The sequence below is a fragment of the Rhinatrema bivittatum genome, chromosome 9, assembly GCF_901001135.1.
Source record: "Rhinatrema bivittatum chromosome 9, aRhiBiv1.1, whole genome shotgun sequence".
Lineage (NCBI taxonomy): Eukaryota > Metazoa > Chordata > Amphibia > Gymnophiona > Rhinatrematidae > Rhinatrema > Rhinatrema bivittatum.
In genome coordinates, this window is record NC_042623.1 from 264,525,909 (window position 1) to 264,540,342 (window position 14,434).

At 41.4% G+C, this 14,434-nt stretch overlaps 1 protein-coding gene across 4 annotated transcripts in view; it reads right to left on the bottom strand.

Annotated features, from left to right (window-relative positions):
• LOC115098554 (schwannomin-interacting protein 1) overlaps nt 1-14,434 on the bottom strand; it is a 944,827-nt gene that overhangs the window by 47,047 nt on the left and 883,346 nt on the right. Inside the window, exon 1 of one of the 4 annotated variants that reach the window (XM_029615179.1) lies at nt 3,211-3,475. The exons of the other annotated variants lie outside the window; for them this stretch is intronic. Within the exon in view, the coding sequence (XP_029471039.1) occupies nt 3,211-3,240 (30 nt within the window). The 5' untranslated portion in view covers nt 3,241-3,475. Of the gene's footprint in view, nt 1-3,210; nt 3,476-14,434 lie in introns of those variants that run through there. 4 annotated transcript variants of the gene reach the window in all.

Genomic DNA, 14,434 nt, shown 5'->3' on the forward strand with positions numbered 1-14,434 from the left:
AAGATGATATTCTATTCCCAATGCATCACCTTTCTATTTAGGGGAGAAATTCCTTAAAATGACTGATTCCATTCAACTCAACACCCATCTGCCAACTGTTTCTTTGCCAAACTCAATGCCTGCCTCCAAGATTTCAATTCTCATTAACACACCAGCTTTGGAAAACAAAATGAAGAATTTTTTTTTTTAGACTTTTTGATTCTAAAGTTGCTCGGAATCCAGACAGTCCAAAAAGTCTTCTATTTGGACACCGAATCATATCAGACAATGAAGAGTATGTAGAAGGAGAGTACTGTGTACTTGCTGATAAGGACTAGACAAACGTTTTGAATGCATACTTTTTAAAAATTTAATCATTACTTAAAAAAAAATCTTGACACGTACACAATTACAAATTAACTGGCATAAAACCCTCATTTTGCTTATTGTACAAATGCCCTCTATACAACATTTGTACGTTATAGATGTTTTCTTGTTAAGTGGCAATGAAATGAGTGTTTGCATTGGATTTGTGATTTCTTTCATTTTTTTACACTCATTCTTTTCCTCCTAATTTCTTTTAAACTACCAGAAAAAGGGCCAAATACCACTTGACTGAAAAGCTACAACAATTCACATTAAGGCAGCCAATGCTAGAATTACAAAACAATCCTTTTGCATACTTTCATCAGCTGGCACTAATGACTCCATGCAAAAAGTAAAACAATGTTTAGAAACTTTTTACAGGGTAGCCTGCTGGTTTTTTTCCTTCATGTCTTACAAGTCATGTACTACAAGCACCCAACCTGGTACAGGACTGTCAGCTCCTCAGAACAATGGCTGTAGCCAAGGAAAAGTCACAAGCCCCCCTTTTTTCTCCTGTTCCCACACATCTCTCACAAAAAAAAAAAAAAAATGCTGTCAATGAAAAGCATTTCACCACTCTCAGCATCAATGATAACATCAGCATGAACATATTTACTGATACAATCCCCCTCCTTATGCATTCAAACCCCTGTGTCTCATACATTTCAAAATCTAACCCTTTACCATTTCTAATCCCAGAATCACAAACTGATGAGGATTAAACCTGGCTTCAGGGTAAACAAACAGTTTTGTGCACCCACATGCATCTTTAAATAAAAATCACGCTCCATAGTATGTCAGAACACAAATTTCACACATGGGCCAATTTCCACGGCATGACGCAAGTATACTGCAAAAACTAAACAATTACTAATATTTTTTGTCCTGAATGATGACTTTGTAAGCCCATGCATGCCAAATTTCAATTATATACTGTGGATCTTAAGCGTAAACATTGTATTTTAACCTATACTACCAGGCCCTGTATGGTTTATCCTACCTGACATCAAAAGCTACTAATATATTTAATCCTATGTGCTTCTAGTGAGTCATAACACTCAAAAAGTTCATTTTAAAAAAGTCTAATTTTAGCCATTTAATATTCAGTACAAAAATTCTCAACTGTACTGAAAAGGATTTAAGTATTAAGGAAAGGATAAGCGGTTTAGCAACATGTATCAAGAATCAGAAGTCTCATTCCAGGGAAGTATAAAACACATTCGTCTTTAATGCGACTGTCCCTGATTATGGTATCAGGAGTAGGAGGAGTTCTGGAATCCACCCTCATAGAGAGAGGAGAGCCCAACCTACCGAAAAAAAATTCATGGCTATCAAGACTTCCTACCTCTTCAGTGTTGCATGGCTTAAGTTATTACAGCATTGTGCCTTCATGAAATTTCTAAAATGGCCATCACTTTTAAAACTTTACTAAGTACAGAAATTTTATAGTGCTGCTGCCATTAATTGTCCATGTCCAACAAATGTATCACTAGCAACAGCATTCGTGTATATAGCTACAAACACAGGGAAAAAAATATGCATTTGTCTTTTTGCTCTTAGGGGTTTAATTAACAGTTAAGACAAATGCTTAAATCATTTGAAGGCCTTTCCAATTGCCCCACTTTCTGAAAAGAAACGTAGGTGCTTCTGTGCTGTTTGGGATCAAAGACTGCCAGTACTAGACACAGGCATCAACAGTGGCAGAGCAGCATAATTGGCTCTGTTGCAATGTCAGGTAAGAAAATATATAGCACAAATATTGAGGCTCTAATTAATAATAGGAAATGCACAAAAACCAGTTTGGAATGGAATCAAAACAGGAGAACTGCAAAGCATTTAAGATTCAAACGTGGAAAGAATATATGTTGCAATACAGCTGCCATATTCCACTTCATATTACATGTGTGTCTTTAGATTATCATGTTCAGGGCTGCAAAACAACAAAACACACAGGTTGGAATGCTTAAGATTTAACACTTCTGCTCTGGCCATGGTTGTAACACTTTTTCTCCTGGGTGGGGGGTCGGGAAGCAGCTGGGCACTCATCTCCCTCCTTCCCCCCCCCCCCCCAGCATACTGAACAGATTCTCAGTCTTAATCAAAAGGCCAAGAAAGGGGGGCATCTTTTCCTCACACCTCTTATAGCCAAAAAGAGGTTGTACACGTGAAACAGGGTGCAAATGCTGCAAAGCATATACATTTTAGGTTCGATGCTGAGCTTTCTTGCAGCAAACACGAGATTATTTTTTTTCAGAACTGCCGGTTACTGTAGCAACAAAAAGATTCACACTATAATAATTTTTATTTATATTCCGCTTTCTGTTACATTTCAAAGCAGATAACATTCAGGTACTATGGGGTATGCACAAAACGCATTCATCTAGATGATTGAAATTATATATTAAGCACTGCCTAGATAAACAGCCATGCCAGAACTCCAAGTTTATTTGCATTAAACTGAACATGCATTCTGTATGTCGTGCTCTTCCTAAAGACCTACCAGAGATAGTTCAGTAAACTAAGTAAACATTTTTATTCGGAAAATACAGCATTGCCGCCAAAGGGGGTCTACTTTTCTAAGCTATTTCAGGCTTCATTTATTGCATATTTGACGCTATCGTCTGCTTTTAAGACAACACTTTACCTTTACAGAACTACATTCTGTAAAGGAAAAACCACAAGTGCTCATAGTGTAAGCAACACTCAAAACGAAAACCACAGACCGTCTGTTCATCACAACAGACATGCAATGGGGGAATCTAAATATGGGCTAATCCTTACTGTACCATTTAAGAGCAAAACTGCCGTGCTGAAACACGAAGGCCGAAGGAATAGCAAAAGGGGCAGAGAAGAGCTGTTTCTTACCTGATATGCACAGTTTTCCTGGTGTACCATCTCAGTGCATCATACAGAGAGCTGATACCAAAACTGGGAAAGATTGCACAGGCTGCAGAGTGCGATTCCTTTCTTGCTTTTTAATTTTATAATTTTTATTTGTAAAGCATCTGAAGGAAAGGCAATCAGCCTTCTTCCTGCAGATTAAAATGGATGCTGCCTCTGCCGTTCCAACCTGCGCAATGGCACTGCCTTCGGCAGCAAGGAGCGAAGCAGAGCCGTTCTCCTCGGGGAACCAGCAGAGGCTTAGTAACATCTACTCGGCACCGGGATGGGGGAGGGGGCTCTGGTACATCACTGACACAATCAGCCAATTATATTATAGACACAAAGAAAAGGATCAGTCTGAGGCTGGTGTGACCTTCTGGGGCTGTATGAAGGCAGATTTGATGTGGAAACATTCTAGCCCTCCTTCAATGAGAAAAAGGCAAAGAGATCTTCCGCTGAGCATTTCAGACTTAGTTTATTTTCTCTTCCCAGCACAGCATGCAGAAAAGAATCACTTGCAAAATAATCTTTCCTCATTAAAGCACAATAGTTTTAATATAGCTATTGCTTAAAAGGCCATAAATCAGCAGGATCGGCCCGAGATATGTTGACACCCTGGGCAGGCTAATAATTTGGCACCCCTTCAAATCGATATTTAAGTGTGCGTGTGCATGGATGAGGCCCCAGGCAGTTGCCCATTTGGCCCGCCTCTTAATTCGGCCCTGTATGTCGGGGATTGCTGAAAATTTTGCTTAAAGCTAGAATCAGACCAAAAATTGTTAGGAGCTGGCTGGATGAGCTCAGACCAATGCAGGCGACTGGATGTGATCCACCCCACGCAGCGGCACAGGGGAGATCAAGTCACTTCAAGCACAAATTAGAAGAAAAATGGCAGATCAGCACATCCACATTGCTCTCCCTTCTATTCTCCTTTCTGCTAGTCAGTCTTTGCAATCATCTTTCCCCCTTTATGTCTCTTCATAGCCTTCAATTTTCTCAGTCCCTGCTGGCCTACCCCATTCCCGAAATCCCCAACCTTCCCACCCGTTAAGGGTTGCCACTTGGCTCCATGTCATGAGGAACAGGCTAACTCAGCCCTGGTTTCACCCCATTGCATGCAGGGATTTGTTGTACTGATTGTCCCATAGATTTACCTATGAAAATCAGAACTACAAGTCCCTGCATGCAATGGGGTACAGCCCCAGGGTTCCCTGTGACATGGAGTCCAGATGGCAATCCTACCACCTGTCCATCTCCTCCTTCCCTGTACCCCTCTATTTACCCACTTCCTTTCCCTATGCATTTTTCAAGCTGCCAACTCCCATCCCAAAATATCAAAAATGGAATATGATAAAGTTTTACTTACAAACACTGAATGAAGGAGACAAAAGCTAACCAGAGTAGAAATGTGCCACCTGTACATAATTACACTTAATTTTAACGAGCTTAAAAACATACATACAATTTAAAAACATTCCTCCCCAGCACTCTCTAAAATCTTATCTAGGTGGCGCGTGAGATCTGCTACCTTCGCACCAAGCAGGCAAGTTACAAAGTGAACTTCATGCCCACCAGCCACCCAACTGCCTACATTTCTAATGATCAAATCACCCAGACACATCCTTGGTGCGAGAGGATAAGGCGTCACCTGGAGGGTAGGTCCTAGCTACAGGATCACTTCCTGCCAAACCATGGTGATGGTCTCCAGCCAGGTGACCAAAGCAGCACAAGGACTGCTTGACTGAGTTGGGACCACTATCTCTGAAGGCCTCCTCTATACATCTTTCTGTGTCTCAGCTCCTCCAGATCCACCACTATGGCCTCCAGAGAAGGGGCTCGTTATCTGAGAACCAGGAGCTCTTTGCACCAGTTGCACACACACGCACAACAACAGGTAGATACAATTGGCACTCTGTGCCAAGCTCCAACTTGCTGCTGCATTTTCAATTTATTAAGGTAGTGAAGGTTTAAAGCTTATTACAGAGCAGGTATCTCTCTCAATTTAAGGGGTTTAAAATTATTTGGTGTCTTTAAAAACTAATGTTTTTAAATTAGGCAACTTGTTAGTTTATGAATTATCAGTAACAAGAGTAAAATTAGTCAATTACTAAAATCATGGTCAATTGTATGTTTTCAAAGTCGCTAACTGGCTGGAGTCCTAAAATTATGTATAAAATTAAAATAAGCAGGGTGATAAGAACATAAGTGCCATGCTGGATCAGACCAAGGCCCATCAAGGTCAACATCCTATCTCAGACAATGGCCAGTTGGGTCACAAGTAACCGGTAGATTTCACATAGTCGATCTGTTTCACTCTCAGGGATAAGCAATTCCTTTCCCCAAATCTAATTGGCTAATAACTGTTTATGGTCTTTTCCTTCAGCAACTTGTCCAAACCTCTTTTTGAGCCTCACCATTCCCTAGATTCATCAAAATGCATTAACATTAAGAAAAAAGGGCATGCTTAGGGAAATGTTTAGAATTACCGCACTTGCATTGGTAGTATTGTGTGGTGTGGTAAACTTATCGCACTCTGCGATAATTCCTATTTTTGTGAGAGAGAGAGCGAGACAGACAGAGAGACAGAGAGTCTATCTACAAGGCACTCGTAGTAGTTAAGTATTTATAACTCTATAGGAGGGCCCCCTGATAGGTCTCTCAACCTAGCTTGATGGACTCTATAACAGGGTACCATCAAAGTTAGGGTGAGATAACATAGTACAAATGTTCATCTTTGTGAGAAGAGCCACCGCTGGAATCTCTTATTGCTGCAAGGGGCCCAGCAGTGCCCAGCTGCATCAGGCAGTGGCAATTTTCCTGTGGCACAGCTGATCAGAAATGAAGGCACACCATGGCACACTGATTGGGAAACACTGTTCTATTTGCCTTTTTGACTGTTGCAGCACACTGAGCCAAAGATTTCAAGATATTTTCCACAAGGACTCAGAGGCCCTTTTCCTGGGTGGAGACTCCTAACATGGAACCAGAATTGTATACCTGTAGTTGAGATTATTTTCTCTATGTGCATTTACTTGCACTTATCCACACATTAAATTTCATCTGCCATTTAGGTGCCCAGTCTCATTAGATCCTTCTGCAGTTCCTCACAAATTCTGCTTTAATGACTCAAAACAAGTGTCTCATCTACAAATTTGGCCACCTCTTTTCCTTTATGAATACGCCAAACAGAACAGGTTCTAGTACAGACCCTAGGGCACTCCACTAATGACATTTCTACATTTGGAGACTTGACCATTTAGTCCTACCCCTCTGTATCCCATCTTATGTCTAGTTACCAATCCAAAACAGGCACTGCTTCCGATCCCATGACCTCCCAATTTCCCAAACAGTCTTTCCACGTCAAATGCCTTCTGAAAATTTAAATAGACTATATCACCTGTCTCACTTGTATCCGCATTTTTTTTTTCATCTTAAAAAAAAAAATCTAGTAAATTGGTTAAGGCAAGACTTCCCTTTGAAAAAAACACATCGACTCTCCCCCATTAAACCATGTCTATCTGTGTGGTCAGTAATTTTGTTTTGAAGGCTTGCTACCACCATTTTACCCAGCACCAATGTTGGGCTAATCAGTCTATAGATCCCTGGTTCACCCTGGATCCCTTTTTAAAAATTAGCATCACAATGGCCACCCTCTAGTCTTCAGGTACTGTGGCTCTTTTAAATAAGTTGTAGATCACCAGAAACAATTTAATGTTTCAGTGCCTTCAGAACTTGGGGGTGAATACCAAGTGCTCCTGATGATTTGTTATTCTTTAAATCTGATTTATTACAATCCCAGTTTCACAGTGATTTCTGTTAGTGGCTCAGGCCCACCACAACAGATGGTATGGCTATGATCCCAGCATCCTTCTCAGTGAAGACAGAGGCAAAGAATTAATTTAGTTTTTCATGGCCCTATCAAATCATTTTGCCTTTAAGTGAGATACCACTCAGATCTCCCTGTTTTTAAAATCATAAAATTTCATTAGTTCTAATTCAAATTCCAAAAACACAACACATAATCAGTTTCTCCTTTTAACCAGCTTCCTGAAGTATATTTTAAATGTATCCAAGCTGTTATAGAAAACTAATTAAAACAAAATCATTAAATTTATCAAATAAAAACCAAAACATTTTCTCATATCTATTAAGGATATTTCTTCAGTTAGTTTTGCAATGTTTTCTTGAAAAGGTTGAATAAAGTTCTGTAATTAGGAACCACCATTTTTGCTCATTCCATAAGCGAGCATATGGGTCTGTCATTTACCTCAATTTTCTGAAAATATAATGAATTCATTCCCAACGTATATTAGGGAAGCCAAAATAATTAAATAACTTTTTTTCCCATGAACATCTTATTTTGTGAAGGGTGGTATGCCCACTGAATTAATATGGAAGCCTATAGTGCTAAGGATAATGGAAGCTCCGATTCCAAATATTAACATCCCAGAGTTTCAAAAATAAATCTTCTCCAGGAGAGCTTCAAAATCAGCGATCACATGAATTTACGACTAACTCAGCGGCGAGTCTTTGAAAGATTTAATTTTGTACTCCTCTGGGACTACAAACAAGCAAACTACATTAAGTTGCCGAAAGGGTTTAGTGGGACCTCTGAAGCCTATAGTCACTGTCCCCAGGACACAACAAGCTATTGGTATAGCAGAAAATATTATCACCCTTGCCCTTCACCTGCTGGCATCAGTGAGGCACACAAAAGCCCTGGACCCTGCAGCTGCCTTAGGCCTGGATTTTCTAAGATCGCACCGGTTTGTGAATCGCACGGTAACAGGGGGAGGGGGGGCGGACCTGAGAAAGCCGGCAGCAAACGCACCACCGCGGTGTTATCGTTGCCGCCATCGTGAAAGGTGGCGCTATTGGGCGCGCTACTGGCGACGATAAAGGGGGTCTTACCTTATCGCCGCCAGCGAAGTTTCCGCAGCGTCCGCCCCGACTCCTCCTCTTCCGGTGCAGACTCCGCCCCTTAGCTCCTTGCCTATCAGTACCACTGCTCACAGGCAGCCTCTCGCCCTCATTCACAATCCTGTTCTGGCTCACCTGATGCCAGGGCCATGCACCAAGAATGCTAATGCTGCAGCCTGAACTTGCTGGTGCAGCCTGATGCAGCATCTTCAAAGGGTCTCTGCTGCCTGACGATGTCTTCCACCGTCACTGCCCCGATGCCACCTAAGCAACTGACTTTCTTCCCTTACCCAAAGCCGTGGCTCTAGCTGAACCCTTGGCCTGATCCTTAAAGATCCAGGACCAGTTGCTACTAACCATTCTTTAAAAGGGCCAACTCCTTTTTAAAATGAAATTTTTTTTTTAAAACTGCCTCTGGGAGTGCACTGGTCACTCTCATATTCCTTTCTAACCTCTCCCCCGCCCAACCCTTTCCATTCCAGCAAACCAATGTGAAAACTGTGGGAAAAGGAACAGCAGGTGTGGAAGTGGAAGAAAGGCGAAATCATGGGAACTTTTATTTCCTAGGATCGGCATTGGTAGTGCCAAGCCAGTAAGTGGTGCTGTACCCTCAATAGTACAGACATAACAGAACATAAAATATCAGCAGCTCCCAGAATGAGAACCATATGAGATTGCTGGAAACTTGTAGTAGGTTACACTGTTAGAAAATCTCCAGATGAGGTTATTTTGAATCTTGGACTAAAATGCTATTTTATGTAACTATATCTTGTCACAACAAAAATAACACCATTTTTTTTTTTAGTAGACCGTGCCCAATGATAAACTTGAAGACAATCAAACGTTCTCATTAATGTAACTACTGGAATAATAGTCCAGACCAGTGGTTCACAACCTTTTTTTGGCTGGGACACATCTGATAGATGGTTCTCACATGCGTGACACACTGAACATGTGACCGTCACGGGGCTAAATGTAAACATGCACTCTGCATGTATAGGAATCCCCTCAACCCCCAGCAATGAGTGCAGAGCAGATCTAGGGCATTACCCTGTACAACTCACCATACAAAAAAGATATTCTGGTTCTGATGACAGCCCAGTAAAAGCAAAACAAACTCCCTTTACTACCAGGCACAATAGCCTTCCTTATGAAAAGACAATTTACCACTAATACATATCCTATTGAGAAAACACAACACATAAGATTGATATAAATGCCTACATGCTAGTAAAATACCTCACCTCGGACACACACACAGAACTGACCTTCACCAAGTACAGAAAAAACACAAATTATAAATATGGAGACAGAAACTGGAATGGAAAACCAAAAAAAGCCACTCTGCATACAATGCGAACCTGGAGAAATGGAAAGAGAAATATAGTACCTAACACAGTCCCAGGATCTGCAATAATGCACAGAAACTAACCCACACAAAGTTACACCTGTATTATGGATCACACTCAACAGTAACAATCCTGTCTAAGAAATACAACTATTAAACCAGGCCCTAAACATGAATACATTTCCTATTGGGAAAACAGAATAAGCCAAGCTGCTATAGAAATAATTGTAAAGCTATGCTAAAATGTTACAAAGCAGCTGCTGAACAGAATAATATTCAACAATTAAAAACTCATAACAATTATTAAAACTTGTCCAAATATCAATAAATATTTCAAAACAGCAGACATTGCATAATACCCAATAATTAAAATGGCAGTCAATCAAGAAAAATAAATTTAAAAAGCCACCTTTACTTACTCTCTCCAGCAACTCTCCTACTCCTTTCCCTTCCAGGCCAAGAGCACTCACCAGAAGCAGCAAGGGCTGCTGAAGCTCTGTCCTCACAGTCCTCTTCCTTAGCACCCACAACCAGTCACTCACACAACCACCTCAAATTAGACCCCACGACCAGTTTCGGTCTCTTTCACACCAGTCATCTTCCTGACCAGTCTCTCTCACATACGCAGTCTAGTCATCTCCCTGACCAGTCTTTCTACATACAATCTCTCAATCACACACAAATGCTCTCGCACTCATTCACACCAGCTCTCACCCAGGCACCGATTCACACCCACACACACAAGCTCTCACCTAAGTACCCACACACACAAGCTCTCACCCATGCATCCATTCACACCCACAGACACAAGCTCTCACCCAGGCACCCATTCACACCCACAGACATAAGCTCTCAACCAGGCACCCATTTACATACAAGCTCTCACCCAGGCACTCATTCACACCCACACAAACTCTCACCAAAAACTACTACTTCCTTCACTGCAGGGATGGGCTCTAGTTGCACTGTGGCTTTACTCCGGCGGCCTTCTTTTTTTGCCGCCACGGGGATGGGCTCCCATGTGGCCTCGGTCAGGGTTGGGTTTCCTCTTCGCCGCCATGGGGATGGGCTCCCGTGGCAGACTTGCTTGGTAGAGATCGGGTTTTCCTCTTCACCACCACGGGGATGGGCTCCTATGGTGGACTTACTTGGTCGGGGTTGGGTTTCCTCTTCACCGCCATGGGGATGGGCTCCCGTGGCCGCCTTGCTTCGTCCGGGTTCGACACTGGCATTCCTCCCACCCCACCCCCAGCCTATGCGATGCCTGCCTCACCGGCCAATCAAAGGCTTCCTCCCTACTCCCACTGGCAGGTAGAAGAGAGGAGGCTTCCAATTGGCCTGCACAGGGGCAGGCAGAATGAAGGAGGCTTGCCATTGGGCAGTGGGGGTAGGAAGAAAGGAGGCTTCCAACTGGCCCGCGGGGGCTGGAAAAAGGGAGAAGGAAAGTACAATGGGGCAGTGGGACATTGGGAGATGCGACACACCTGCCAGTGTTTGGCAACACACTGGTTGAGAAGCGCTGGTCCAGATGTTGAATATTAGGTTCCTTCCCTTCATGTTACAAAATAGAAGAGATAATAAACTACCTTATATCTTGCATCTTTCTAGCAAAGAAAGATCATTTTCCTTAGAAGATTACAGCCGACTCCCTCACTACCACCACTTAAAAGGCACACTATTTAGGGCACACTGCATCTGGCAAGCATTGGTATATTAAGAATATAAGATGACCCAGCAGAGTTCTTTTCATTTCTACCTATGGCCATGTGTATGGCTGAGTCATTTGCACAAAGAACAATGGAAACATTTCCCTCAAATATAAGAAAACTGGAGCTGGCAGGAAGAGGCTAGAAGCTCCACCTTGTTGCAGGGAAATGTTGTTTTCCGAGAAGATCCTGTAGTACCATACAAGGAACTGTCCAAGAGTTCACCAGTAAGCAAGATGACACATTCACACACACTCCCCGAATTAAAATATGCCATTGTGACATCAGAAATCCCAAGTAGATATATGCTGCTTAAAGCACCATAAAATGCAGGGAACAGGCAGTGAATCATTGCTGACTGGTCTCTTGAGAGACTGTTACACAATCCTTTTGATTCAAACAAATGACTTGTTATGTCTGCTATGCATACCTGCCCACAGTTAGTCATGCCATTTTATTCTCTAGCCTTAAGCTACTGTTTCTTGAGTCGTGTACTAACAGCAAACCATTCTTCATCTAGCTTAAACACCACTGCAGAAGTTGCTGTGAAGAATGATTAAGCTTAAATGAAAAAAAAATATGGAGGCTTAATTTTTTGACACATCTATGGTTCTGGTGTTATTTAAAAATGAGTTACTCTAGGTTAATAGGAAAAAAACACAAAACTGCAGTATTTCAAAAGTATGTATGTAGCTAAGTAGTTGCACTCCTGTAACAAAATATTTCTGAACTTGGATTTTCTTTTAAATAAAAGATTTAGGGTGCTCCCCTTCAAATCCAACAAACCCTGGGGAAGCACAGAGCAGCCACAAGTTACATCACAGCATATGATGCTGTCTATAGCCTCACATTGAAAAGATCCATGGAGTATGTGGTCATTTGTGACTCACTTCCAAACATGGCTGGTAGTGGAGGCTCAGGGCAATTGTTGAGGCATTGTTAAGAGAAATTCACACACTAATAGCCCAGTTTACATGGTGACAAAGTAGACGACAGCAGAAAAAGACCAAGTAACCCATCCAGTCTGCTCAGTTATTCTGTCTACATGGCTAAGGATACATACCATATGCCAACCAGAGTGTGACCACCTGCATATCACTCCTTACCCAGGGCAGTTGTTTTTGCTTTCCTCTTTGGTATTCTATCATCTTGAGTTGATGAGCATACAAGGCCCCATCTTAGTTCCCTTTCACACCCCCCCCCCTTTCTCATGTCCAGCCACAGAGCTCAGCATTTCTAGTACAGCCCAAACACTTGGCCTCCTAAGGTCCCTGTGTGACCTTCAGACAGGCCTTGCTTTCTGTGCCTGTGGGAAGAAAGTAAATGATGAAACGTATATCACTACCTTCTCTCCCAATCTTTTAACTCTCTCCTACCTTCCTACTCCCCCCCCGCCCCCGTCATACTAAGTTATGTCCTCCAACGGTATTCTTGCCTTAAGCTATGCTTAATTAATATCCTAAGTTGTTTTATGTAATATTTACACCGTGCTACGTTTTATTTAATGAAGTCAATCCTTGTTTCCCCCCTCCACATTCTTGAGTTGTTCATTGTAATGGTTATTATTTTGCTTTATTTATAACGCCACGGCGTATAGTTTATTAACTCGTACTATTTTGTTTTATGTATAACGCTATTGCGTATGTTAATATGTTCTCTGTACACCGACGTGATATCTCGATAGGAGGCGGTATATAAAAATCAATAAATAAATAAATAAATCAATCAATCAGACCCTGGTCTATAACATTTTTAAAACTGGCCCAGGGCCAGCAAGGAGTTCTTAGAGCTTTTGCAAAATTTGCTTGCTTTCGTTATGAATTACTTCACAGACAGCACCAGTTAGGTCTAGGAGGCCTTAAATGTAGCCCTTATAAAACAAATATATATATTTTATGGATTTAAGAACTGATGCTTTTGGAACACAGCACTTAGAATTCTGAGGAAAACCTGGTTGAAATAGAGCATTTTTGTATTCAATATTTGTATTCAAGATAACATAACCAATACAAACATTCAAGAGAAAATTTTCCTACAAACTACCACACTGTTATCAAATACATAAAAAACATTAATACACAAAACAATCAAATTTACACAGCAGAAAACATCCATAATAAAGCTGTGCAATTTTGCTAACATTAAAGAAATGGAGCATTTTTAACGTTTTCCACAGTTATTAGAGTAAAGCCTGCATTGATAACTACCTGTTAAGTATTTTCATTTTTTATTCATTGCCACAATTTAACAATCATAATTTGGAAGTTTATGAGACAGGAAGCTACTTCTACCCGAAGGCCAGAATTTAATAGATAAAAGTGCTGTAATGAACGGTTCTGAAGGAGGCAGTTGATGGGAGGCCAAAAGAAAAAACCTGCGTCTTTTTAAATCTAAGTTTGTGGTGTTTAAATGTCTGGTTAAGATTAGCCACAAGATATTTCTCCCCTCCCCGCGCTCTTCCTCCCTTTGCCTTTGAATGCTGTACAACTTTGCTTTAGTTCAGAACGGACATCAGCCACAATAAGTTTCACAAAGAGGGTGGTGGATGGCTGGAATGCCTTCCAGGAGAGATGGTGAATGGTAATGGAATTCAAAAGGGCATGGGAGAAACACTGCGGATCCCTAGAGGTTAAACTATGGAAATATATAGGGTAACCTATATTAACTTTAGGTGTAACATTTCCACAGGGAGTAACTTGCAAAGAGTGGCAGTTACGGCCCTTAACTGAAGGCATGGGGGTAATCTGCACAAAGCTGCAGTTACTACCAACATGTAATTTGCTGGGCGAAATAAAATAAAATATCCAAAAAATAAATCACTGTAGTGAACTTCATATTTAAGAAATGTGTTTAAGAACATAAGAACATGCCATACTGGGTCAGACCAAGGGTCCATCAAGCCCAGCATCCTGTTTCCAACAGGGGCCAATCCAGGCCACAAGAACCTGGCAAGTACCCAAAAACTAAGTCTATTCCATGTTACCGTTGCTAGTAATAGCGGTGGTTATTACCTAAGTCAACTTAATTAATAGCAGGTAATGGACTTCTCCTCCAAGAACTTCTCCAATCCTTTTTTAAACACAGCTATACTAACTGCACTAACCACATCCTCTGGCAACAAATTCCAGAGTTTAATTGTGCGTTGAGTAAAAAAGAACTTTCTCCGATTAGTTTTAAATGTGCCCCATGCTAACTTCATGGAGTGCTCCCCAGTCTTTCTACTATCCGAAAG